This window comes from Bos indicus x Bos taurus, chromosome 7 (genome assembly GCF_003369695.1).
Source record: "Bos indicus x Bos taurus breed Angus x Brahman F1 hybrid chromosome 7, Bos_hybrid_MaternalHap_v2.0, whole genome shotgun sequence".
In the NCBI taxonomy this organism is placed as follows: domain Eukaryota; kingdom Metazoa; phylum Chordata; class Mammalia; order Artiodactyla; family Bovidae; genus Bos; species Bos indicus x Bos taurus.
In genome coordinates, this window is record NC_040082.1 from 96025939 (window position 1) to 96053629 (window position 27691).

At 48.6% G+C, this 27691-nt stretch overlaps 1 protein-coding gene and 1 non-coding gene across 3 annotated transcripts in view; both read left to right on the forward strand.

Annotated features, from left to right (window-relative positions):
* OLFM2 (olfactomedin 2) overlaps window positions 1–27691 on the forward strand; it is a 75508-nt gene continuing 47817 nt past the window's right edge. Inside the window, exon 1 of one of the 2 annotated variants that reach the window (XM_027547800.1) lies at window positions 1–119. In XM_027547800.1, the coding sequence (XP_027403601.1) occupies window positions 48–119 (72 nt within the window). In that variant the 5' untranslated portion in view covers window positions 1–47. Of the gene's footprint in view, window positions 120–19539; window positions 19735–27691 lie in introns of those variants that run through there. The other variant, XM_027547799.1, reaches the window with a different exon arrangement.
* Window positions 1642–1714, forward strand: TRNAD-GUC. The gene has a single exon. It is a non-coding gene; the product is annotated as a tRNA-Asp (tRNA).

The following is a 27691-nucleotide window of genomic DNA, read 5'->3' on the forward strand; positions in this document are numbered from 1 at the left end:
CGCCGCTAGGGCGGGCGGGGGACGGGACGCCGGGCCGGGGGCACGTCATGTGGTCGCTCGCGGTCCCGCCGCCGCCGCCGCTGCTGCTGCTGCTACTGTGTTCAGGCCTCGCCGGACAGGTAGGGGCCCGGCGGGCAGGTGCGGGCGCGGAGGGCTCCAGGAGGGGAGGGGGCTCAGGAGGTCCCGCAGAAACGGGACTAGGGGCTCCATGGCTTCCCCCCCGGGGCGGTGAGGGAAGGGGGGTCGCAGAGGGGGAGGGGCTGGGCCGTCCACCCTGGCTTTGGGAATAAGAAGGGAAGCTTTAAATTCAGCTTCAAAGCATCCTAGGTTTGGGGGACCACCTGACTCCAGCTTCGGGGTTCTCAACCTCTCGGTGACCCGGAGCCCACACCCGCCATCTCGTTCGAGCTTAGTGGGGTTGTGGGAGGGGACTTCAGTGGGGTTTGGGCATTACTTGTCCTTCATGCCCCCCATCACAGCCCCCGACTCCTCGCCAGCATCCCCAGTGTGGGCAGGGGGTGGGACTCGCATGTGTGTGACTGATGGGGATGTGTGCGAGGTGCTGGAGGGGTGCTGGGTAAACGTGGGTGCCTTTGTGTCACGGTTGGGTGTGACTGAGAGTTTGTGTGTGTGGCTGTGCAGGTGTGGGGCCGGCTGTGCGTGAGTTGGGGCGGGATTGGGAGAGGGTGTGTGTACGTGAGGCAGAGTCTGAGTGTCACAGCTGGAAGCTGTGACTTGAAGGGCTGTTGTGACAGTGGGAGGCTTGTGAGGCTGCGACCTGGAGTTGTGTATCTGTGTGTGATTGGCAGAGTGACAGCAAGTGAGGTCTGTGTTAATCCCAGTGGTATTTGGGCAGCTGTGACTGTGCGTAAAGGGCTGTGTGTGTCAGTGTCCCCATGACTCTATCCATCTGCCTGGGTGTTGTACAAAATGTGTGTGACCAGGTGTGTGCCTGGTGTGGGAGCTTTAGGTAATTGTGTGTCATTCTGTGCCCAAGTCATTCTAAAAGGGGGTATGTGGGGCAAGGACTGTGTGTGCGAACGTGTATATCCATGTGTTTGTGTGTGTGCACTGCACACTCCATGCTTTCACAGAAGTGTGTCTCTCTCTCCATGCTACCTCACCTCTTGAGCAGGCTTTGCAAAAGGAGGGGTGGTCCCAGCTTTCTAATGCTATTGGGAAACCTCTTTCCTGCTCCATCTTCGGGGTGGGAGCCCCCTAAGATCTCATCTTTAGAAGCTCAGAAGGAAGCTGGAATCCAAAATAATAAAATAATAATTATGATAACAGCTAACACTTATTAAATGCTTATTATGTGCTGGGCACTGTTTCAAGCACACAGAATGAACTAAGGCATTTAATCAGTAATTAATGGGTGCTCATGTTACCTTCACTTTACAGATGGGGAAACCAAGGCACTGGAAAGTTAGGTCACTTGCTTAAGCTCAGACAGCTAGGGTGTGGCAGAGCTAGGACTGAACCAAGGCTCCTGAACCCACACATTTACTGTCTTGTTAAATAATCCACTCCATGGGTGTGGACAGTGCCTGTGTAGACACTAGAAGGGTTTCTAGGTAGAAACTCAGAGGAAGAATAATCCTGGTACCTTCTCTTTTGTGGTCAAGAGAAGAAAAAGGGACTTCCCTGACAGTCCAGTGGTTAAGACTCTGTACTGTCACTACTGAGGGCCCAGGTTCAATCCCTGGTCAGGGAACTAAGATCCCACAAGATGCGCGGTGTGGCAAAAAAAAAAAGAGAGAGAGAAGAAAGAAATCAGACCCTTGTGCCCACTCTGGGGGTCTGGGGACATTGGGAGAGATGGAGATAAGATTCTAGGTAGGAGGATTTCCAGGCCACAGAAGACCTCAAGAGGTGCCCTCCCTCACTCTGTTTTCCCATCACAGTATCCAAGTACTGACTGGGGTGGGGAGTGTGCTTAGTGCCAGGCATCAGGCTGCACACTACAGGTGCTCGACTGATACATGAATCCCAAAGAAGTAAAGAAAGTCAGCTGAGTGAGAGACAAGAAACCAAAAGATGTGTACACTCAAGAGAATGGTGGATAAAAGTGCACCATGAGGGAAGCTGAATTGGGTTTCCCAGAAGGATCCTTAGAACCACCATCTGGGGACTCTTCCCCCATCCCCTGCTAACCTTTAGGAAACTCTAGATTTCCTGTTCTGTGCCAAGATTGTCTAGGGGTGCGGGAGAGTGCAGTGAGAGGTGCTGTTGGGTGACCCCAGAGGAGGGTGGGAGATGCTTGGGGGCGGGGCTCACATGAAGATTCATGGAGGAGGAGCTAAATGAGGCTGTTTGGGGGCGGGACTAAACTGAGTCCGTGGAGGCGGGGCCAAATGGTGGATGGGGCGGGACTTAGCTGGGGTGATCAGTTGGAGTTATGCTGGTCGGGTCCTTCCACTAGCTACAGTGGGCGCTACTGTGTTGTGTGTCCCAGCTTGCCCACCCAGCCTAGCGCCCAGGGCAGAGAGAGGTCTGGAAAATGGACACTCTGTCCCCTCTGAGTCTCCTCCATTGTTTCCCAGGACCTCCTTCCCCGTCATTGATGGGCCCTGGGCTCCACCAGGGGTTCTTTCTGGAAATTATGCATTTGTCCATTCAATCAACAGATATGATGAAGCACTGGAGATTCAGCCTTGAACCAAGTCATCAAGTCCCTGCCCTCCTGGGGGTGACCTTGTAGTAGGAGAGACAGACAAAAACCGAATAAATATATAATACCGTGTGAACAACTAAATCAATATATAATACAGTGCAAGTAGCATGAAGAATAATTAAACAGGGTAAAGGAGGTTAAGGGCTTCCCTTGTGGCTTAGTGGTAAAGAATCCACCTGCCAAGCAGGAGATGCAGGTTCTATCCCTGGGTGGGGTAGATCCCCTGGAGAAGGAAATGGCAACCCACTCCAGTATTCTTGCCTGGAAAATCCCATGGACTGAGGAGCCTGATGGGCTACAGTCCATGGGGTCACAAAAGAGTCAGACACCACTTAGTGACTAAACAACAAGGGAGGTTAAAGAATGATGGGTGGGGTGGGGAGCTGTTTTAGCAGGTGTGATAGAGACTGTGTCTCTAAGGAGGTGGTATTTGAGGCTCCCTGAGAGGTGAGAGAGATGCCTTCTGTGTCCAGGGGGAAAGCTTTCAAAGCAGGGACAGCAAATGCAAAGGCCCTGAGGTAGGAACAAGCTTGGAGTGTTTGAGGAGCAGCAAGAAGGCTGGTGTGGCTAGAGAGGAGTGAGGGAAGGAAAAGTCGAGGGGAAGATGAGGCCAGGGAAGCCAAGAAGGACCAGACCAAGTGGAAACTTGTGGGCTGTGGATAGGAGCTTGGATTTTACCCTGAGAACAGGAAAGTAGTACATGTCAGAGGAGTTGTCCATCCATCCAGGGTTTGGAGCTACCAGAGAGCTTGATAGCTTCAAGGCTCACCATCTTTCCTCATGGAAAGATGCTCCCTTCCTGACCACTGGGAAGTCCTCTTTCAGATCTAGCTACATTGGGACTTCCCAGGTATTCTAGTGGTTAAGAATGTACCTGCCAATGCAGGGGACACTGGTTCAATCCCTGGTCTGGGAAGATGCCACATGCCATGGAGGGCTACTAAGCCTCAGTGCACCTCAGTTACTGCGCCTGCGTGCCCCAGAGCCTGTGCTCTACAACAAGAGAAGCCACTGTAATGAGAAGCCATTGCACCAAAACCAGAGAGTAGTCCCCACTCGTAGCAACTAGAGAAAGCCTGAGCAAAGGAATGAAGGCTCAGCAGTCAAAAAAATAAAAAAGATCTAGCTACATCTCTGGTACTGTGTGAGTTTGGGGTCCCCTCTTTCCTGGGGTCCTCACAGGATGGGACAGGAGGAATAGCTCAGTTTATACTGCATGCCTCAGGGCCTTTGCATGTGTCATTCCTTCTGCCTGGGACACTGTTCCCCTAGGTAGCTACTCAACTTCCTCCCTCCCCTTCTGCTTAAGTCACCTCCTCTGAGAGCTCTGCCTTTGTGCTGTTTTTCTTGATAGCCTTTGTCACTACATTTCCGGGATTTGTTTATTCACTTATTGGGCTTCCTAGGTGGCTTCGTGGTAAAGAATCTGCCTGCCAGGCAGAAGACATGGGTTCAGTCCCTGGGTTGGGAGGATCCCCTGGAGAAGGAAATGGCAACCCACTCCAGTGTTCTTGCCTGAGGAATCCCAGGCAGAGGAGCAAAGGAGCCTGGGCAGAGGAGCCTGTCAGGCTGCAGTCCATGAGGTCACAAAAGAGTCGGCCATGACTTGAGACTAAACAACAAATTATTGTCTCTCTCCCCCTAGAGGGGCAACTTATCGGGGTCCGGTGATCTGTTGTATCAGTGTTTACAGCAGAGCCTGGCACGCAGTAGGATCTCAAAAAATATCTGTCGAATGAATGGATCAGTCCCTCCTCCTCTTCCCCCCACAGAGTCTCTTTCTTTCTCAAACAGTGGGACTCTTGTGCCCAGGGAAGGTCAGGGGAACAACCCTCCCCTTGGGTTATCCCATACCCATTTCAAGTCAACCATCGCTCCTGGACTGCAGGCATTAGGAAAACCCGTCTTCATCTGTGCCTAAAAATTCCAGCACTCCAGGGCACCACTATTTAGGATTAAGACGCTGTTCCCCCAGGGCTCCATTAGGGAATGTAAATGTTTCGGGTGGAGGGAAGTAAAAGGAAATCTCGAGGACTCCCAGATAATTAAGTGAATTGGACGTTTTCTTCCTAAGGGGTTGCTGCTGAGCTCAAGCTGAAGGAGCTGGGGCGACATCTAGTGGTAGAATGAGGTTTGTGCAGAGACTGGTGTGTCCCGTTGACTGGTGAGGAGGTGCAGGCAGGTGCCCTTGGGAGGTGTGTGTCAATCACAGTCCAGGCCAGGGTGTGACAGGTGAGGCACTCGCCTTGGGTGCAAAATCGAAGGAGGTGCCAATAGCTTCAGAAACCAATATTTTTTTTAAAAAGATTTATTTTTACTTTTTGGCTGTGATGGGTCTTCACTGCTGCACGCAGGCTTTCTCTAGCTGAGGCGAGAGGGGGTCTACTCTTCGTTGGGGTGCTCGGGCTTATCATTGTGGGGGCTTCTCTTGTTGTGGAGCACAGGCTCCAGGGTGCTCGGGCTTCAGTAATTGAAGCCTGTGGGTTCAGTAGTTGTGGCTCAAGGGCTCCAGAGCACAGGCTCAGTGGTTGTGGTGCACGGGCTTAGTTGCTCCGTGGCATGTGGGATCTTGGACCAGGGATCGAACCAGTGTCCCTTGCATTGCAAGGCAGATTCTTAACCACTGGGATACCTGGGAAGCCCCCAAGATAAATATTTTTATGCAATATTTTAGGAAAATAAAAATCAATGCAAAAAAAATCCATGATGAACAAAATAACAAAATTTTAAATAAAGGCAGGATCAAACTCTGCTTGTGTATGACTCACTTCACTCTAACCGTGCCCCAATACAATAGTAGTGTGTCTATAGTGTCCATGCGCATATGTGTGTATGTTTAGCAGCCATGTACTTGGCATTGGTCAAACTGGGCACCAGGACACACGTGTGCCATATTCACACCTATGGGTATATAGGCACAGTGATTCTGTGTCCATACAAGTTGACCACATGGATGTGTGAAGATTTCTTATGATCTCAGCAGCTGGTGTTAGCAATGACTCTGTGTCCCCAGAATTTGGTGGCCAGTGCCTGGGAAGCAGTGACTGGCTGTTTTCATTTATCCATGCATTCATGTATTCATTTAGAAAGCATCCATTGTGAGTCTTCTGTGTTTCGAGCCTTATACCAGACACCGAGGCTGGGTGACTGTTTGAGCTCTCAAGGAGTGAGATGAAGATTTAACTTCTTTCAAGTTGAGCCTGGCTGTGTTGGGGAGAAGGGCTTTGTGGCAGGGGCAGGAGACTTTGTTCGTGTTTTTCCAGGAACTCATGTCTGAGCACATTGACTTATCTTCACTTTCAGAACAGAAGCCTGGTCTTTCTCACAACCCCATCCATTCAGAGTGTTAGTTGCTCAGTTGTGTTCAACTCTTTGCGACCCCATAGACTGTAGCTGTATCTCTGGGGTTTCCCAGGCAAGAATACTGGAATGGGTAACCATTCCCTTCTCCAGGGGATCTTCCTGATCCCCGGACCAAACCCAGGCCCCTGCTTGGCAGGCAGATTCTTTACTATCTGAGCCACCAGGGAAGCCCTCATCCATTCAGAGCTCAGCCACAAATCAAGAAGGAGCAGAGAGGAGTCAGAATAGGTTCCATGAAGTCTGTGCAGAGAAACTGACTTGTGTTGCTTCTGGGAAATCCAGTAGGTTCTCAGTGCTGGTTTACTCTTTAAAAAAAAAAAAAAAAGAAAGTGTTACTATTAAAAAAAATTTTTTATTTATTTTTAATTAATTTATTTTTGGCTGTGCTGGGTCTTTGTTGCTCATGGGCTTTTATATAGTTGCAATGAACGGGGGCTCCTCTTGAGTTGTGGTGTTCAGGCTTCTCATTGCGGTGGTTTCTCTTGTTGCAGAACACGGGCTCTAGGGCGCTCGGGCATCAGTACTTGTGGCACATCAGCTCAACAGTTGAGGCTCCTGGGCTCTCATTTGAAGGTGTGTAAGGTGGTTCTCCATTGTGGCCTCAATTTGCGTTTCATTAAGTGATGTTGGAAAAAGAAGAGTTAGTGATGTTGAGCATCTTTTCATGTGTTTGTTTGCCATTTGTATATATTCTTTGGAGAAATGTCTAGTCAAGACCTTTGTCCATTTTCAAAATTAGGACGTCTGCTTTTTTGTTGTTTAAATACAAGGTTTTAAAGCCAGGAATAAGACATGGTTGGATTTGTAAGAGGGAGAGATCCTCTGGTTGGAACTTGGAAGACAGGTCGGCATAGGGAAAGTAAAGGTATGAAAACAGAATTATTATAAGAGCTAACAAAACCAGAGGCAAGTTGGTGGCAGCCGTGAGTAGAGCAGGACCAACATTTAGGGGGCAGGGGGAATGTGACTCTCATTGTTTAGTGGCCAAAGTCCTCAGCCAGGCCTGCTGTCTCCTTTGGAGTCTCCTCTTGGAATTCTGAACCAGGCAGGAAAGCAGAGATGGCAAGACAGAGAATTCCTGGGAGGAAGTGTTTCAACACCATTTCTAAACACTTGCTGTAACCAAGTGAAAACCAAAAAAGTTCAAGGCAGGCACAGGCTAGAAGATTAACACCATGTGTGTTTGTGTGTTCTGAGGGATGCAAAGCTGTGTGTGTGTGGACAGAAATTCATGCCTTTCCTCTGTGTGAATGAAATATCATGGGAGCCAACATGGTCCCTTTGACAGAGGCCACTTGGCTTCTTGCAAAGGACACTGAGTTTTTCTTGGTTTATGTTTTCTAGCTTTTCCACTGGACATTCTAGCATTTTTGCCTGCTGCACATCAAACAGAAATGACACTTATGTTTTATACTTGGGTGTTATTGTTAAGTTGCTATGTCATGACAGACTCTTTTAACTCTGGACTGTAGCCTGCCAGGCTCCTCTGTCTATGGGATTCCCCCAGGCAAGAATACTGGAGGGGGTTGTCTTTTCTTTCTCCAGGCGATCTTTCCGGATCAGGGATTGAACCCAGCTGCCCTGCATTGGCAGGCAGATTCTTTACCACTGAGCCACCTGGGAAGCCTCTTTACGCTTGGTACCTTAGTTCATAATTTTGAATGAACTTCCTTCTTGACATATCTACAAAGAGGTATGCAAATCATAACAGTGCCCTTTAGAAATTGTCTTAAAGTGACATAATGTGACCAGTACCAGGTTGAGAAACAGAACATTTTAAGAATCCGGAGCCCGCTGATGCCTCTTCTGGTTCCCATCTGCACTTTCACCTTCCCCGTCCACCTAGAGGAACCACTGAGCCAGGCATCTCTCACTATGCACTGGTTTGACCTGCTTTTCAACTTAATGAAGTCACTAAATATATTGTTTTTGGTGCCTAGTTTCTTTTGCTCAGCATGATGCTTGTCAGATTCCTCCATATTATTGTTTTGTGGTAGATTGCTTGTTTCTCTTGCTTTGTGGTGTTCCATTGTGTGAATATATCGAGTGTGATAGATCCATTCCACTGTTTCTTGGCATTTGGGTTGGTGAAGTTTGTGGCTGACACAAACATTCTTAAGTAAACACCCTGATACATGCCTTTAGGGATGCTTGTTTGCATTTCTGTTGGGTGTATATATACAGTAGATTCTCTCTTTTCGAAGTGATTATGTTCTATAAAGAATTAGTGAGGTAAAGACTGAATGCTGTGAATACTGAGTTAGTGAATACTGAGTCATCATGGCATTAGATTCCTGCAAGGCTCTGGTCACATTTTTGTTTACGAAACAATACGCAAACCCCTTTTATGAATGTTTGTGTTTAAAAATACTTTATCTAATATATGTTGCTGATTCATTGGCATCAAACTCATGGCCAAAGGCATTCTTTTTTAAAAACTTAGTTAAATTAATTTATTGGTTGCATCAGGTCTTAGCTGTGGCTCGCAGGACCTTGTGTCATGTGGGATGTTTCCTTGCGGTGCATGGACTTTCTCTAGTTGTGTCTCTAGGGTTCAGTTGCGGCAAGGGGGCTCTAGTTGTGGCGCACAGGCTCCAGAGCGTACAGGCTTAGCAGCTGCAACACTCAGGCTTAGTAACTCCTCATCATATGGCATCTTCAGTTCAGTTCAGTCGCTCAGTCATGTCTGACTTTTTGCAACCCCATGAATCGCAGCACGCCAGGCCTCCCTGTCCATCACCAACTCCCGGAGTTCACTCAGACTCAGGTCCATTGAGTCAGTGATGCCATCCAGCCATCTCATCCTCTGTCGTCCCCTTCTCCTCCTGCCCCCAATCCCTCCCAGCATCAGAGTCTTTTCCAATGAGTCAACTCTTCGCATGAGGTGGCCAAAGTACTGGAATTTCAGCTTTAGCATCATTCCTTCCAAAGAAATCCCAGGGCTGATCTCCTTCAGAATGGACTGGTTGGATCTCCTTGCAGTCCAAGGGACTCTCAAGAGTCTTCTCCAACACCACAGTTCAAAACCATCAATTCTTCGGCGCTCACCCTTCTTCACAGTCCAACTCTCACATCCATACGTGACTACTGGAAGTTCCCCCAACCAGGGCCCGAACCTACATCCCCTGCATTGTAAGGCAGATTCGTAACCACTGGACCACCAACTGAGTCCCCCAAAGACAATCTTGAGCAAAGCTTATCAATGAGTCCTATTTTCTCTAGAAGACACTTTACAACCTTCTTTTGCCTAGAACACTAGACAGAACTTAGCACTGTGCACGTGGTCCCTTAAAACAGCAAGATCACCAATAAAATGCATGAGAATGTGAAAGTTTCAGCATCAAGTAGACTGTGAGAAAGAAAGTTATTTGCAGTTATGAGAACTGAAATAAGAGGCCCACAGCATGGCTGCATTGGATCTCCATTGGGAACCTGCGTGTCAGTGACTCAATATTTTTGCTACCCTGTGAACGTCCATGGATTACCATAAAACTCCAGGAGGATTGATTTGGGGGTTACAAATAAATTGTAGTGAGTAGGTGAGTTTGACAACACGGAACCCACAAATAGTGAGACTCAAGTATATATACCTAGGAGAAGGACTGTTGAGTCATAGGGGAGGAATATGGGCTTCCCAGGTAGCTCAGTGGTAAAGAAGCTGCCTGCCAATACAGGAGATGCAGGAGACACAAGTTTGATCTCTGGATCAGTAAGACCCCCTGGAATAGGAGATGACAACCTACTCCAGTATTTTTGCCTGGAAAATCCCATGGACAGAAGAGCCTGGTGGTCTACAGTCTCTGGGATCACAAAGAGTCAGATATGACTTAGTAACTGAACGCATACACAGGGGAGGGATATATTGAACTTGAGGAGGTAAGTGCCAGTCTTCAAAAGTTTCAAAGACTCTTCAAAGAGTTTACCAATTTACTGTCCCACTAGCAGCATCTGAGCCTTCCGGTTGCTCTGCATCATTACCAACACTTGGTATGGTCTTTGTTTCACTTTAGACATTCTGATGGGTGTGTAGTGGTATCACATTTTGGGTGTAATTTACATTTCATGATGACTAATAGTATTTAAATACCTTTTCACATGTTTATTGACCACTTGAGTATTCCCTTTTGTGAAATGCCTTTTCAAGTCTTTTGTCCATTTTGCTACTAGGTTGTCTGCCTTATTCTTATTACTTTGTAAGAATATGTGTTTTGTATACATCCAAATTTTGTATCTGTATTTCTGTTTCTTATATGAATTAAAATTAGGATATCAGTTCTTTGTTGGACATAGGATTGCAAGTATCTTCTCCTACTATGTGGCTTGTCTTTTCATTCTCTTAATGTCTTTGATAAATAGAATTTAATTTGAATGTAGTTTATTTTTAACTATGGTATGTTTTTTTTTTTTTTAACAAATGAACTTTAATTATTTTTGGCTGTGCTGGGTTGGGTCTTCGTTGTGCTGCTTCTCTAGTTGCAGCCTGCAGGCTTAGTTGCCTCACAGCATGTGGGATCTTAGTTCCTTGACTAAGGATCATACCCATATCCCATGCTTTGGAAGGATAATGCTTAACCACTGGACTAACCAGGGAAGTCCCTGAATGCAGTTTAAATAATAATGTTTTTCCTTCAAGGTTAGTGCTCGTTAGTGTCCTGTTTTCGGAGAAGGCAATGGCACCCCACTCCAGTACTCTTGCTTGGAAAATCCCATGGATGGAGGAGCCTGGTGGGCTACAGTCCATGGGGTCGCTAAGAGTTGGACACGACTTCACTTTCACTTTCACTTTTCACTTTCATGCATTGGAGAAGGAAATGGCAACCCACTCCAGTGTTCTTGCCTGGGGAATCCCAGAGACGGGGGAGTCTGGTGGGCTGCCATCTAGGGGGTTGCACAGAGTCGGACACGACTGAAGCAACTTAGCAGCAGCAGCAATGTCCTGTTTTGGAAATCTTTGCCCACCACACAGTAATGAAGATATTCTTCTATATTTACTTAGAATACTCACTGTTTACCTCTCACATTTAGATGTAAAATCTACCTGGAATTGGTTTTTGTATATGATGTGAGGTACAGATCAACATTTATTCTTTCCCCTTTGAATAGGGCCGAATGACCCAAGAACAGGCTCCAGAGTCTGGGCTAGATTCCAGGGGATCTTGGAAGAATTTCTTAGCATCTCTGTGCCACTATTTCCTCATTTTAGAAATTGACATTATCTACTTCATATTGGTTTTCTGAGGGTAAATGAGTTATTACATGGACATTGCTGCAAATGGTGCCTAGCTCATGTTGTTGTTGCTGTTGTTCAGTTGCTAAGTTGTGTCCAGCTCTTTGCAGCACACCAGGCTTCCCTGTCCTTCACTGTCTCCCAGAGTTTGCTCAAATTCATGTCCATTGGTTAGTGATGCTATCTAACTGTCTTAGCCTCTTCTGTCCCCATCTCCTTTTGCCTTCAATCTTCCCCAGCATCAGAGTCTTTTCCAATGACTTGGCTATTCCTTTCAGGTGGCCAAAGTACTGGAGGTTCAGCATTAGCCCTTCCAATGAATATCCAGAGTTGATTTCCTTTAGGATCAAGTGATTTGATCTCCTTGCTGTCCAAAGGACTCTCACAAGTCTTCTCCAGCACCACAATTTAAAAGCATCAATTCTTCAGTGCTCAGCCTCCTTTATGGTCCAACTCTCACATATGTACATGACTACCTGAAAAACCATAGCTTTGACTATATGAACCTTTGTTGGCAAAATAATGTCTCTGCTTTTTAATACACTGTCTAGGTTTGTCACAGCCTTCCTTCCAAGGAAAGCTCATGATGCTGCTGCTGCTGCTAAGTTGCTTCAGTCGTGTCTGACTCTGTGCGACCCCATAGACGGCAGCCCACCAGGCTCCCCCGTCCCTGGGATTCTCCAGGCAAGAACACTGGAGTGGGCTGCCATTTCCTTCTCCAATGCATGAAAGTGAAGTCACTCAGTCGTGTCCGACTCTTAGCGACCTCATCAACTGCAGCCTACCAGGCTTCTCTGTCCATGGGATTTTCCAGGCAAGAGTACTGGAGTGGAGTGCCCTTGCCTTCTCATAATAAGTACTCAATAAACCTTAGCAATTATTGTTACTGTTTCTGACTGTTACAAACTTTTTTACCTCCTGATAATTTTTCAGATCAGGGGAAAAAGATTTCTTCTCATGGCTCCTGGTGTGTTCAGGTTGCTGTAATAGAATAACATAGACTAGATGGCTTATAAACAACAGAAATCTATTTCGATTCTGGAGTTGGGGAAGTCCTGGATCAAAGTGAAAGCGCTGGTAGGTTTGGGGTCTGCTGAGGACCAGTTTCTCGGTGTCTTCTCACTGTGTCCTCACGTGGAAGGGAGAGGGAGCTCTCTGGGGGTCTCTGTATAAGGGCACTAATCCCATACATGAGGGCTCCACCCTCAGGACCTAGTCACCTCCCAAAGACTTCACCTCCAGACACTATCACATTGAAAGTTAGCTTTCAGTATGTGAAATTGGAAGGAGTAGGGGGAGACTGACATTCAATCTGTAGCACTCCCCAACACAATGTTTAGAGTCGTGATGGTGACAGTGAAAAAGGGACACTTTCTGGAGATATTTCTACATCAATTTCAGCTGGCATTGGTGATAATATGAATGGAGGAGTAGGGACAGAGAAAGAACACAAGAGGGGCATAATCGATAGTTTCTAACTGTGGGTACATCTGGGCCAGGAGCAGGATAGAGCAAGCAAGAAATATAGGATGTAGAAATTTAAGGAAGGGACTTCCTTGGTGGCCCAGTGTAAGACTCCATGCTTCTACTGCAGGGGTTGTGGGTTCAATTCCTGGTTGGGGAACTAAGACCCCATATGCTGCAAAAAAAAAAAAAATTAAGGAAGAACTCATTCTCATGTCTGAAGAAGGCAATGGCACCCCACTCCAGTACTCTTGCCTGGAGAATCCCATGGACAGAGGAGCCTGGTGGGCTGCAGTCCATGGGTCGTAAAGAGTTGGACATGACTGAGTGATTTCCCTTTCACTTTTCACTTTCATGCATTGGAGAAGGAAATGGGAACCCACTCCAGTGTTCTTGCCTGGAGAACCCCAGGGACAGGGGAGCCTGGTGGGCTGCCGTCTATGGGGTTGCACAGAGTCGGACACGACTAAAGCAACTTAGCAGCAGCAGCAGCATTCTCATGTCAGTACAGGGTTCCTTGGGGGAGGGAGCTTTCAGGGAAAGTTTAGGGATGGTCCCCCTTTTAAACAGTTTTTTTGAGGTATAATTTATATATCATTGGTCTTCTCTGGGCTTGGACAGTAAAGAATCCACCTGCAATGCAGGAGATCTGGGTTCGATCCCTGGGTCGGGAAGATCCCCTGGAGAAGGAAATGGCAACCCACTCCACTATTCTTGCCTGGAGAATCCCATCGACAGAGGAGCCCAGCAGGTTACAGTCTATGGGGTCGCAAAGAATCTGACACGATTGAGCGACTTTCATTTTCACTTCGTATACCATTAAATCCACCTAACTGTGCAACTCAATGACTTTAAGTAAATTTTCAGAGTTGTGCGAACATCATCCCAATCTAGTTTGAGGACATTTATATCACCTGCAAAAGATCCCTCACGCCTGTTTGCAGTTCATTCCCACCCCATCCCATTTCAGACAATCACTACTCTAATTTCTTTGTCTCTATATTCGCCTTTTCTGGACATTTTGTGTAAATAGAAATCGTACAAAATGTGGCCTTTTGTATCTGATTTCTTTCACTTAGCAAAATATGTTTAAGGTTCACCTATGTTGAAGCATATATCAGTTTGTTCCTTATGATTCTTTCTAAAAATTTATTTATTTATTTTTGGTTGTGCTGAGAAGTCTTTTCTCTAGCTGCATTGAACGGGGGCTACCGCTTGTTGCTGTGCTCAGGCTCTCACTGCAGTGGCTTCTCTTGTGGAGCGCTGACTCTAGGGTGCTCAGGGCCTGTGGGCTCAGTAGTCGAGGCTCTAGAGCACAGGTGCAGTAGTTGTGACACACGGGCTTAATTGCTCTGCCACATGTGGGAACTTCCTGGATTGAAGGATCGAAGCCACGTCTCTTGCATTGGCAGGCAGATTCTTGACCACTGAGCCACAGTGGTATGGATGTGTTCACCAGCTGTATGGATGTACCACATAGCGTATCATTTCACCAGTTGATGAGCGTTTGAATTGTTTCATTGTGAACAATGCTGTTATGAATATTCATATGCAATATTCATATGTCCATTCCGTGGACATATACTTTCATTTCTCTTGAGTGGATGGAATTGTTGAGTCTTATGGTCAATTTCTGTTTAACATTTTAAAAAACTGGTAAATTGTTTCTCAAAGTAGTTGCAACAGTTTATTTTACTTTTTATATTAATTTTTGGCTCGCTGCACTGGGTCTTCGTTGCTACGCTTGGGTTTTCTCTAGTTGCAGTGAGCAGAAGCTACTCTTGGTTGCGGTACAGGGGCTTCTCACTGTGGTGGCTTCTCTTGTTGAGGAGCAGGGACTCTAGAGTGCAGGTTCAAGTTGTGGCACACGGGTTTAGTTGCTCTGCAGCATATAGGATCTTCCCGGATCAGGGATTGAACCCATGTTCCCTGCATTGGCAGGTGGATTCTTACCCACTGGACCATCAGAGAAGTCTGCAACATTTTATATTTCCACTAGCAAGAGGTTTTGGTCTCTTCACATCATCACCAGCACCTGCTTCTGCCCGTCTTTTTGATTGAGGTTTGTCTGGTGGATGTCATATGTGATTAGTCCCATGAAAGACACAGGTGGAGATGTGCAAGGAGGAGATGGGCATGGGAATTTGAGCTCTAGGTGGAGATACGGCCTGTAGAAATACCTTTGGGAGTCTCAGTTGTAGATTCAGTCAATTCAATAATTTCTTGAGCACCTGTGCATGCGTGCGTGTGTGCTCAATCGCTTCAGTTGTGTCCAACTTTTTGTGACCCTTTGGATTGTAGCCCACCAGGCTCCTCTGTCCATGGGCTTTCCCAGGCAAGAATACTGGAGTGGGTTGCCGTGCCTTCCTCCAGGGGATCTTCCTGACCCAGGAATTGAACTCGTGGCTCCTGCATTACAGGCAAATTCTTTATCTACTGAGCCACCCAGACAGCCCCTTGAGCACCTACTATTATATGCCAAGCACTATCCTAAGCTGTAAGGATGCAGCTGTGGAAAACACAGGCATGTAGGAGCCCTTGTGAAGCTAAAAGTCTAGTGGAAGAGACAGACCAGAAACAAATAAAAGTACAATACAATGTCACATGGTGATAGATATTGTTCAAAAAAAAAGTAGAGCAGAGTAAGGGACGGAGAGGTGGTAGTGGTGCTGGAGGTGCTGCTGGAGTCGGGGGGCCAGGGGAGGGCTTCAAGATACAATGGTCAGATCACTCAGAGTCCAGGCAGGGAAGCAAGCCACTCTGGGTGTTTCAAAGAGAGGAAGTGTATTAATAATATGGAGAATTAGTTTGTCTCAAAATGGAAGAGTTGAGAAGCCAAACTGATGGAATGATCAGGGAATCCAGGAATAAGCCACAGCACAAAGCTACTGGAGGGACAAGACAAAAGGAGGGGTGTGATGAGGAAGAGGCTTGTGTGTGGGAGCTGGGATCATGGGATCATAGAGAAGGTGTGGCCACTGTCAGAATGCACACTGCCACCCTAAGCAGAGAAAGAAGAAATACCCTGGCCCTCTCCCTTCCTCCTCACTCTCCAGTCTCCAGTCTCCCTCCAGGGCCTCTCATTGGGTGGGACTACCAGGAAGCCAGGGTGCCAGAGAACCTGGGAAATGTAGTTTTCTGGAGAAAGGTAGGGTATGGCTCTGACCTACACAATGATAGCCCAGAAATATAAGTGAAATAAAGGAATAAACCACAGGGACTTCCTTGGCCATCCATTGGTTAGGACTCTGCGCTTCCACTGTAGAGGGTGTAGATTCAATCACTGGTCAGGAAACTAAGATCCCTCATGCCAGGTGGCATGGCCAAATAAATTAATAAATATAGTTAGGGACGTCCCTGGCAGTCCAGTGGTGATAAAACTCTGTCTTCCAATGTCGTGAGCCTGGGTTCAATCCCTGGTTGGGGAACTAAGGTCCCACATGCCATTTGTCCCACATGTGTTAGTCATTCAGTCACGTCCAACTCATTGTGACCCCATGGACTGTAGCCCGCCAGGCACCTCTGTTCATGGTGATTTCCCAGGCAAGAATACTGGAGTGGGTTGCCATTTCCTTTTCCAGGGGATCTTCCCAACCCAGGGATCGAACCTGGGTCTTGAACATTGCAGGCGGACTCTTTACCATCTGAGCCAACAGGGAAGCTTTCACATATCATGGTACAGCCAAAATAAATAAATACAGTAAAAAAAAAAAAAAAAAGAACAAACATCGTGTATATCTGTGTTAATAGTGAAGACAGCAAGTGCAAAGGTCCTGAGGTGGGAGTGTGCTGAATGGAACCAAAACCCTAGGAGTGAGTGTGATGGATGATTCAGGCACAGAATACAGAATGACAGGGGCTAGGAACCTAGGACAAAGCCTCAGGAGACATTTAGGAAGAAGGCAGGAGACAGTGATGGTGCAGCATTGAATTCAGAGGACAAATGACTTTCAAGAAGGGAATGATCCACAAGGGCTTACTTGTGAGAGTGACTAAATGAGGCTGTGGGATGAACAAATTGTAGGGCCACTGGTCCTTTAGTGAGAGGATTGTGGGAAACATACAGGAAATGGGAGGTGAGGGAGCAGAGACGGCAAGTATAGATGTGAGTGTAGACCACTCCTTGAAGGAGTTTGGCTGGAAGGAGCTAGTGCTGTTTCCTGCATCACCAACAGTTAGTGAATGAGAGTATCATCCTGTTCCAAATTCTTTAAACTGGGAGGGCTTGGAGCCCAGTGGCTCGGGGATCTGAAATCAGACCCACCTAGGTTCCAATCCTGGGCTCAAATTTATCTCCTGGCTCCTCTCTGAGTGGTTTCCCTCTTGTAAATAGGGAAGGTGCTGTACTTTTCATGGGAGATTTCACCCAGTACTCAGCAAGTGTATTTGCAAAGTGTTCAGCACTCCTAAATGCAAGCTGTAGTACAAGTAGGCAAAGAGACATCTCATTTTTCTAAAGCTCATTATCAGTTGCAGATAATAACAATGTCAGCTATTTATGAAACACGATGTCCCAGACAAGCAGCAAAGTGCTTTACAAGCACCATCTCTCCCCAACTTACTCTGCTGCAACCTGCACACTTGGCATCTTTCCTGTTCCTTCAACATTTGCTTCTGTCTCAGGGCCTTTGCACTTGCTATGCTTCCTGCCTGGAGCTCTTCCTTCAGATATCCAAATGGCTCCCTCCACTTTCTTCAGGTCTCTGCTCAAATGTCACTTTTCCCAACCACCTCGATTAAAGTTTTACTCCCCTACTTAGTCCATATGTCCCCTCCTCTCCACCCCCATTTGTTGTCTGTCTGATCCTATTGTTGTTCAGTCACTCAGTCTTGTCCGGCTCCTTGTGACCCCATGGACTGCAGCGCACCAGGCCTCCCTGTCCATCACCAACTCCCGGAGCTTGCTCAAACTCATGTCCATTGAGTCGGTGATGCCATCCAACCATCTCATCCTCTGTTGTCCCCTTCTCCTCCTACCTTCAGTCTTTCCCAGCATCAGGGTCTTTTCCAATGAGTCGACTCTTCACATCAGGTGGCCAAACGTATGGGAGCTTCAGCTTCAACATCAGTCCTTCCAATGAATATTCAGGGTTGATTTCCTTTAGGATTGACTGGTTTGCTCTCCTTGCAGTCCAAGGGACTCAAGAATCTTCTCCAACACCACAGTTCGAAGGCATTAGTTCTTTGGCACTCAGCCTTCTTTATGGTCCAGCTCTCACATATGTACATGACTACTGAAAAAACCATAGCTTTGACTAGAAGGACCTTTGTCGGCTATAGAATGTTCAGCTCCACAAAGGCAGAGCTTTTAAAATCTGTTGTTCATGGTGCTTGGGACATAGTAGATGCTCAATAAATCTTTTACTTGATTGTCAGGACATGGGAGCCATTTACAGGTGTTAGGTCTGCAGATCCTTAAAACCATCCACTTTGCAGATGAGGAAACTGAGACAGAGAGAGGTCATTGCTTGAGGTCACATAAGGGCAGAACCTGCCTCTCTGGATCGTTAAGCTCAGAAAAAAAGGATTGTCAAGACCCCCACCATCTCTACCCCCCATGCCCAGCGCTTCTCCCGAGGGCGGTGAGCGGCCACTACCCAGGAAAGGCCTGAGTCATCGTCGCCTCCAGACGGCGGCGGCCGCGGGCTGAAGGCGACGGTGGCGGCGGCCACGCGAGGTGATGCGGGGACGCCAGGAGGGGGCGTGAGTGCAGGGAAAACAGAGGAAATTAAAACCTGCAGGGCTCTCCTCCTGGCGGCCTGGCCGCCCCCGCCGCCGGCTGGTGCGTGGGTGGAAAGTCGGGGGGGGCACTGCACGCCCCCCTCCTTCGAAGGGGCGGGCCCGGGAGCTGGTCCCTGGGGTCTGGAGGAGGGTCCGAAGCATCAGTTCCCCGCCCTCACCCTAAGTTCAAGTTGTGAGTGGAGACCCGCCTGGGACTGTCTGCAAAAGGCTAGTTCCTGTCTCAGCCGTCGGGGGTAGCCATGCCGCCCCTTGGAGTCATGTGGGCGGCGGGTCCTCCTGCTGCAAAAGTGACCCCATTCCTGAAGTAGTCACATCTATTGGTCTCGGACGCGCCACTCTAGGCTTCCCTCGTCCGAAAACAACCAAGCGGTCCCGAGTGGTCCTGGTACCGGGGTGCCCCTTCCCCAAGGAAAAGGAGACCCTTGGCCTTCCCATTCAAGGAAGCGCACCAGAGTCCCCCCGCCCCATGCCTGGTCTCTCGGTTTTTAGGGAGCCGGTGTCGGTGTCCTAGCAGGAGGTGGATAGGGACTTGTGACTCCGGCCACCCCCCTCTCACCGCCCCCTGCCAGCTTTGGATGGTCGGGGTGGGGCGGGTGCCCATTTAGACGCTGGCCAAGCACCCGGGGGTCTAAGAGAGGGGCTGTGCGTGGAGAGTGGCCAGGGAATACCTCACTGGGGTTGGGGTGGTTGGGGGGTAACTGGGGGCGGGGACACCGCTGGGGGCGGGGCCGGGATGCCGCGGCGGTGGGGGTGGGGCAGGTGGGGAAGGCCGCCGGAGGGGGCCCCTCGCGGGATGGGTGGGTCCCGCGCAGAGAGGGGTGGCCAGGCCCGGGGGGGTGTAGTCCGGGCGCCCCCCGCCCCCTGCCGGGCTCTGGGCCGGAGCCGTGACGTCACGGCGGCTGGAAGTGCCCGGCGCGGAGGCGCGGGAGGGGGTGCGGGGGGGCCGAGGCGGCGCTTTATAAGCGGAGCCCCGCCGGGCGCGCAGAGCCGCAACCCGCGTCCCGGAGCCCCCCGGCCGGCCTGGCCCCGGCCCGGCCCCCAGCTCGCGCTCGCGTCCCCTGGGGCGACTGGGCGGCGAGGGACGGAGCGCCAGGCGGCCGGCGGCCGCGGGGCATGAGGCGGGGGCGCGATGTCGGTACCGCTGCTCAAGATCGGGGCCGTGCTCAGCACCATGGCCATGGTCACTAACTGGATGTCGCAGACGCTGCCCTCGCTCGTGGGGCTCAACGGCACCGTGTCCCGTGCGGGCGCCTCCGAGAAAATCGTGAGTGGCCGCCGCGCAGGGGGCGCTCCCGAGGGGGGGCGTGGTGCCCGAGCCGCCGCCGCAGCCCCCGGGGGCCCCCGCCCCCCTGCTTTCCCCGCGCGCCCGGCCCCGGGGGCGCCTTTCCTGGGCTGGGGGCTGGACGCCGAGGCGGAGGCGCCCTGGGACCCCCGGCCACCTCCGCGGCGCCTTTATTATTGTTATGATTATTTCTTAGGCTTAATGTGCAGTGTCCGAGTGGCGACAAGGTACTAGGCTCGCTCCGGCCCTGGGGCGCAGGCAGCAAGGGCTGCGGAATTGAGCCTGGTCCGGGCTGAATGGGGCGAAGAGGGAGGGTAGATTCGGGGGTCTGGGAGGAACCCAGCCTCTGAATGGGCAAATCTCGGGGTCTCAGAGCGTCTCCACTGTCACAATCTCTCCCTGCTTGTGTCTTCATGTCTCTGAGTAGTCCCGTGTGTCTATCAGTCTGTCTCTCTCCCTCTCTTGTATCTTTGTCTCTCTCTGTGTGTTTCCCTGTCTGTCTCGCTCTGTCTCCTTGATTTCTTTTTCCTCTGGTTTGTTTCTCTGTTTCCCCTCTCTGTGAGTCTCTGTTGAGCTGTCTCTGACTTAGTGTTTCTTTTTTTCTGTGTTTCCTTTCCTCTCCCCTGTGCAGCCTCCGCCCCACCCCCCAGCATCTCCCTTCTAATTACCTGTCTCCCCATGTGCTGAAACCCTAGGAGGCAGATGGGGTCTCAGACTCTGGGGGAGGGGGGTGCAGAGAGCAGGGCTTGGGACTCTGTGCTGCCCGCAGAAACTCCAGGTTTGCTGCCTTCCCCATACCTTCCTATTCTCTTCTATCACCTTCATCCTCTAGCTTCCCAAGTCAGAGAATTTGGCTGGGGGTGAGGGGGCGCAACGAGAGAGGGCAGGATGTGTGTGTGTGGGGGGGGGGGGAGCTCCTTCAGGGTTAATAATGGTGGTCTTGGTGTCCTGGGGAGACATCTTCCTGGACAAATTTCCCTCAGGCTCCTCTAGGTATGCCCCATACCCCTCATTCCTTCCCCTTTTCAGTCTGGTTTTGGGACTCCTCCCAATATCTGGATCTGGGATTCATGGGATCTCCCTTTCCTGCTTGACAGTCCCCCAGCTTCATCAGCTCCCCTCTTGAGCCTCCAATGGCCACCACCCTGAAAGGAAAGAGGTCTTTGCTCCCAAGGGTTGCGGGCAAGTAGAGGCAGGGATGCCGTGTCCTGTGCTCAGGCTTCATCAGCCCCTGGAAGGAATTGTCACTGGGCTTGGCCCAGGTGAGGGCTTTCAGTCTGAATTCTCAGAATTGAAGTCAGTGTGTGAAACAATGTCTTTCTGTGTGTCAATCCCATCAAGCGATGTCCTGGTGTATCTATCTATGCGTGGGTTTTGGTGTGTGTATGGGGGCGTGTGTGAGTGGAGGTTAGAGAAAGTTCATGTGCTTTGCTGGCGTGAGGGCATAGATGTGTCTGCCTGTATGTAAGGGTGCATTCCAGACGGAGTGGGTGTGTCCCTGGGTACTCACTGTGTCTGGGTGTGGATGTGTCTAAGTGTGTATCTGCAGTTGTATGTCCCTGACTGTGGGTTTGCATGTATGTAATTGCATGTGTGCATATGTTTGTCTACATGACTCTGAGACAGACTTCTTACTGTTGCCTTTTGGGGGTGGGGAGGAGATGGTGTCTCATTGAAATCAGAAGCTGGATTATTCCACTCCCTTACCATCTAAAAAATATGAGTCAGTGTAAACGTGTGCTCGTATCATGTACAGCATATGGGTAATGTCTGGGGAATGTGTACGTAAGTGTGTAACAGCATGTCTCTGAATTATGACTTTGTGTGTGTAAATATGTCATTGCAGATATGTACATGTGCATATAAATGTGAACATGTCTGTCTTTAGAAGTGCATGCTATATGTTCAAGTGTTTATTTAGGAATGGTATGTGTGCCTAGTTTGTATGTGTGGGTGGATTCCTGTGTGTGTCAATTTTTCTGTAAGTGTGAGGGTGTGTGTGGTTGGATGTCGTCTCTGCTCTAGCCTATCTGTAGCTGACAGGACCTTGATCCAATGCTTCCATGAAGTTACCTACTAAAAGCTAATAGTCCTCCCATCCTTGATCCCCATCCCCATTCCTCAGTCTCACTCAGCCTTGCTAGAAGAGCTCTATGGAGTGAGATGCCAAAGAACTCAGGGTAGGACCTAGAAGGAGACTGTGACATGAGAGTGCTCTAGAAAGGGTCTTGGGAGTCTGTAGACATAGATTGAAATGCAGACTTTCCCCCAACTTGCTCTATGACTCGCACTCCGGGCCAGTGACATGACACTGTAGGCAGAAGTTTCCTCATCTATAAAATGGGAATGATAATGTCTACCTCACAGAACTGTTGTGGGTAAGAGGTCTATCATCCAGGTCCTCATCCATCCATCCCTTCATCTACCTATCCATCCAACTATCTTTATACTCATTGTTTCATCTACCCATACATCTGTCCACTCACCTATCCATCCATTCATTCATCCAGTCAACCATCCTCGCACCCATTCATCTCTTCATCCTTCCATTTGATTCTCCATCCACCTCTCCATCCATCTATCTTCCATTCACCTATTATTCATTATATGTCTCTTAATCGATTCTTCCATGCATCCATCCTTCCATCTATCCATCTCTCTATCCATCCAACTCTTTTGTTTATTCAATAAAATTATTGAGTACTTTCTTTATGACAAGTGCATGTATGCCTGAAAATCCCAGTTCAGTGCCTGGGATGTAGATGCTCAGTGGCAGGACTCTGAGTCAGATGAATCTGGGTTTGAATTCTGGTCCTACAAGTTACCAGTCTTATGACCTTGGGGAAAATTATTTAATCTCTCTAAGTTCCAATATCCTCATTCGTCAAGCAGGGTCCCCGCTAAACCACAGGATCCATGAGGACATCTGTGTTTTACTCATTATTGAAACCTAAGACCTGATGTATAGTAAGCCTACAATAAGTATTTGTCAAGTGGCTGAATCAACAATTGCATCTTCATAAAGATTCCACCTTCCAATAAAAACAAATGGCTAGGTTCAGTAAGGAGAGGCTTCTCTGTTTGCCATTACAGCCAAGCAAATAATAGACATGGAATAAATATTTGTCAAGTGTCTAAATCAGTAATCCACCTTCATAAGGATTGAAGAACAAATGGAAGGCACAGAGTAGGTGTTTAATAGGGAAGAGTTGTGGGAAGGTATATAGCAGCAACACGGTTAAGCTGAGGGGTTCAGGAACCCGGGTAGTGAGAATTCCCGGTCCTGAAGCAGACAGTTGGATGCTGGTGCTTGACTTTAAAAAGGGTCTCTTTGAGGACGGGACGAGCCCAGACCCTCTGGCCATTCTTCACCTCCCTGATCTGATCCAGAGAAACAGCTTAGCATGCTAAGAGATTCTGAGAGATGCTGTTACAAACCATCTCTGGAAGACAGGGGGAGGGGGAACTGCCTCTGCTACTACCTTTGGCCAACTCCCAGCCATAAACCATCCCTGTGGGATGGGAGACTTCAGCGGAATGGTTTCTCACCTGGGGGTCATAAATTCAGAGCCAGACCAAGCATTGTCAGCTCCATTGCCAGCGGCTGCCGTCATTCCAGGGCCTGAAGTGAGTTACCTGCATCTTATATGTTATGCCCTTGTCCATCCCCTCCTCCTTGAGGGATGGAGGGAAGGAAGGGGAGATGAAGGAGGAATATTCTGTTTGGGGGGGACCCTTTTCCTCCTGGGAGAAACAGGGATGGTCTGGCAGCTATTTTTGAGGACTTCCCAGTAAGAACCAAAGTTCGGAATCCTTGTCTTTTCTTGACGGTTTTCAGTGGGGAAAGGACCCTAATGCACAGTCAGTTGAGGCAAGGAAGGACTGTAGCAAGTGGCCTCACAACTCAGTGATTTAACACTGCACTGGTTTATTTTGTGCTTGCACTATGCATCCATGTTGGCTGGTGAGCTCTGTCGGTGGTAGTCAGGGACCTGGAATGAGGGAGGCTCTATAGTGACCTGATCATTGAAACAGGGAGAGCAAGGCACGGCGTAGCCCCCGTCACTGCTTCCTAAAGCTTTCCCCTGGAAACCCCATGTTACTTCTGCTCACATTTCATTGGCCAGCACAAGTCACATGGTATGCTTAACCCCAAAGAGGGTGAGACAGGAGGTCCTACTATGACCTGGAACAGAGAGAAGTGGCCAAATATTTATGAAGAGCCCTAAACATGGCTGTATACTACTGATGCCTCCTCCTCTTATTCTATAACAAGAATTCTCTTGGACATTCTCTCCATTCATTAATTCATTCAACGAATATTTATTGAGCACCTATTATGTGCCAGGCACTCTTCCAAGTGGCAGGGATATGACCATGAACAAAACAGACAGATATCTTGTCCTGGTGGAACTGATATTCTAGGGCAGGAAGGGGGACAAATAGATAAGTGCACAGATAAATTGATAATATATACATGGTGATACAGGGCTTCCCCCGTAACTCAGTGGTAAAGAATCTGCCTGCAATGTAGGAGATGCAGGGTTCAATCCCTGGGTTGGGAAGATCTCCTGGAGGAGGGCATGGCAACCAGTATTGTTGCCTGGAGAATCTCATGGATAGAAGAGCCTGGTGGGCTACAGTCTGTGGGGTCAAAAAGAGTTGGACACAACTAAAGTGACCAAGCTCACCCCCCCCACACACACAGAGTGATAAATGTGCTGTGAAGAACCATAGAGCAGTATAAGGGGAGTGGAGAGTCTTGGGGAGACTATTTTAGATTGAGTAGATGTCTCTTAGGACGTGACATTTGAACAGAGATCTGAAGGAAGTAAGTGGAGGTAACAGCAAATGCAAAGGCCCCGAGGTGGGACTATGTCGGAAATTTTGGAGCAACGGTGAGGAAATCAGTGTGGCTGAAGGAGAGTGAGTGAAGGGGAAAGCTAGAAGGAATGAGGGCAGGGAGGTGGTGGGAGCCACATCATGTTTGGGGGAGAGGGACTTGCAAGGATTTTAGATTTAACTTGCAACTTGTTGCACATTATCTGTCTTTTCATGCTTTCCTTTTCCGCATTGCGCTTTTAAAAAACTATTTATTTATTTTTGGCTGTGCCTGGGTCTCCCTTGCTGCACGTGGGCTTTCTCTAGTTGCAGTGAGAGGGGGCTGCCCTTTGTTGCAGTGCTCGGAATCCTTATTGTGGTGGTTTCTCTCGTTGTGGTGCACAGGCTCTAGGCATACAGGCTTCAGTAGTTGCGGCACAGAGGCTTCGTTGCTCCACTGCATGTGGGATCTTCCCGGACCAGGGATCGAACCCTTGTCCCCTGAATTGGCAGGTGGGTTCTTAACCACTAGACCACCCGGGAAGCTCTCAGCATTGCAGTTTTAACCTTCTGTTGCTCACAGTGTAGTTGATTTATTTATTTTGTTGTCTGATCCTCCCCCTTGAAACGCTAACTCCATGAGGGCAGAGATTTTTTTTTAATCCATTTTTGTTGACTGTTGTAGCCCCTGTGCTTTAGCACTGGGGCTGGCACACAGTTGGTGTTCAATGAACAGTTTTTAAATGAATAAATGAGAGGCTGGGGGGATGCTGAGCACAAGAGGGATGATGACTCAGGTGTTCACAGTTTTTCTCTGGCCCCTGTAGGATGGACAGACTGTGGGAGGTAAGGGCAGGAGCCAGGAGACTGGGGAAGAGGCCACAGCCCTGGTCCAGGTGAGCGATGATGGGGACTGGACCAGGGTAGGAACCAAGGAGGCGAAGTATTGTGGATTTCACCCGCACCTGCCTATTCACCTGCTCATAATTGTGGACTACAGCTTCTGCTCAAACACCTCAATATGTCAGGAAATATTTGAGTACCTGTTTTGTACTGGGAAGGGTCCTGGACTGTGGAATATAGAGATGAATAAAGCCCTGACTTCAATCAGATTACTGTCTCATCCGCAGTACTTGTGACACGTCATGGTGTGCCTGGAGACAGGGATATTTCTAGAGTGTTGCAGGGACACAGGAGAGGGGCACTGAAATCAGCCAGGGTGTGATGGAGCTTTCCTGGAGGTGGTGATATCCAACTGAGTCTTAAAGTGGAGAAGGAATTGGCCAGGTGAAAACAGAGCAGGGGGGCTCCAGACAGAAGGAGCAGCAGGGACGAAGGCTTGGAGGTGAGGAGCCTCCTGGTGAGGACAGAGATGCAAGCAGTTCAGAAAAACTGAGCACCTGAGTCACCATCCCTCTGGTGCTCAGCACCCTCCCTGGCATCCCATTTATTCACTTAACAGCTATTTATTAAACACCAATATGTACCAGGATGGGAAGAGTGTGGAAGTGGCCTAAGTGGCCAGGGGGGGACCATGTCATGATGGGATTTGGCCAGAGGTGCCTATACTTCATTCTTTTTAAAATTTATTTATTTATTTATTTTTATTTTTGGTTGCATGGGTCTTCCTTGCTGGTGAGGGCTTTCGCTAGTGGCGTTTAGTGGGGGCTACTCTCTTGTTGCGGTGCGAGGGCGTCTCATTGTGATGGCTCCTCTCGTGCAGCACAGGCTCTAGGCTTACGGGCTTCAGTAGATGCAGCGTATGGGCTCGATAGTTGTGGCTTGTGGGCTTTAGAGGTCAAACTCAATACTTGTGGTGCATAGGCTTAGTTGCTCCATGGCATGTGGAATCCTCCCAGACGAGGGATCAAACCCACGTCCTCTGCCTTGGCAGGTGGATTCTTACCCAGTGCACCACCAGGGAAGTCTGCCTTTACTTCATTCTGAGTGTCAAAGAATGGGAAACCTGGAGGACTTCGGAGTAGGAAAGGAATATGAGGCTGCCTGTTGCATTTTTCTAGAGACTTAATTGTTAGCATATCCTTCTAGACTGTGAATGTGAAATTTGTCTCATTTAAAAATCTCCCCATCTCTTGTGCCAAATCTAAACTCCTTACCTGGCCCAATTCAGTAAACCTCAGTTTCTTCATCCATAAAATGGGGACAACAATAAAATATATACACACACACACACACACACACACACACACACTGTATAGCATTGTGTTTAGCAGTGTTCCTGGCATATGGAAGGAGCCTGTGAAGGTTAGCTATTATTATTATCACAAATCCCTACCTGCCTGAGTTGCAGATCTAGGAAGGACCACTTTTCCATCCCATGCTAGTCTTGTTTCTGCCTCTGGAACTTGTTCCCATCTTCTGGGAACATCCTTTCTCTAGCCAGCTCCTTCTCGCCCCTCTGATTCAGGCTCAAACATTATCTCCTCAGAGAGAGCTCCCCTGGCCTCCCCAGCTAAAATGCCCCCCACTTTATTATTTGAACCTGTTCTGTTCTTTTCCCAGTATTCATATTGATCTGAAATCATGTTGGTAACTGTCTTCCACCAACAGAACGGTAGTGCCATGCCAGCAAAAACTTTCGTCCCTCTTGTTTTTTACTGGAATTGTCTCATTTGGGGCAGTAGGTATTTCTTGAATGGTCTCAGTTCTGCCCCATGACACTACTGCCCCCTCTTTCTGCTAGTGAAACTTCTGAGCCTTAATTGAGTATTTCTGTGACTATATGAGTTTGAGCAAACTCCAGGAGATAGTGAAGGACAGGGGAGCCTGACACACTGCAGTCCATGGGGTTGTAAAAAGTCAGACATGATTTAACAACTGAATAACAACAACTCAATCTTCTCCCATGGCTCAGAAGTGCCTGTTTCTTTCTCTTTTCTATTTAATTAATTAATTAATTTGGCATCGTGGCTTGTAGGATCTGAGTTCCCCAATGGGGGATTGAACCCTCACCCTCAGCAGTAAATGTACAGAGTCCTAACCACTGGACTGCTGGAGAATTCCTCAGAAATGTCTGTTTCTTAAAACTTTTTTTCCCCTTGTGTCTTTGTTTCTCAACTTGTCTCTGTTTGAATGGATGTCCAACAAACGGGCACAT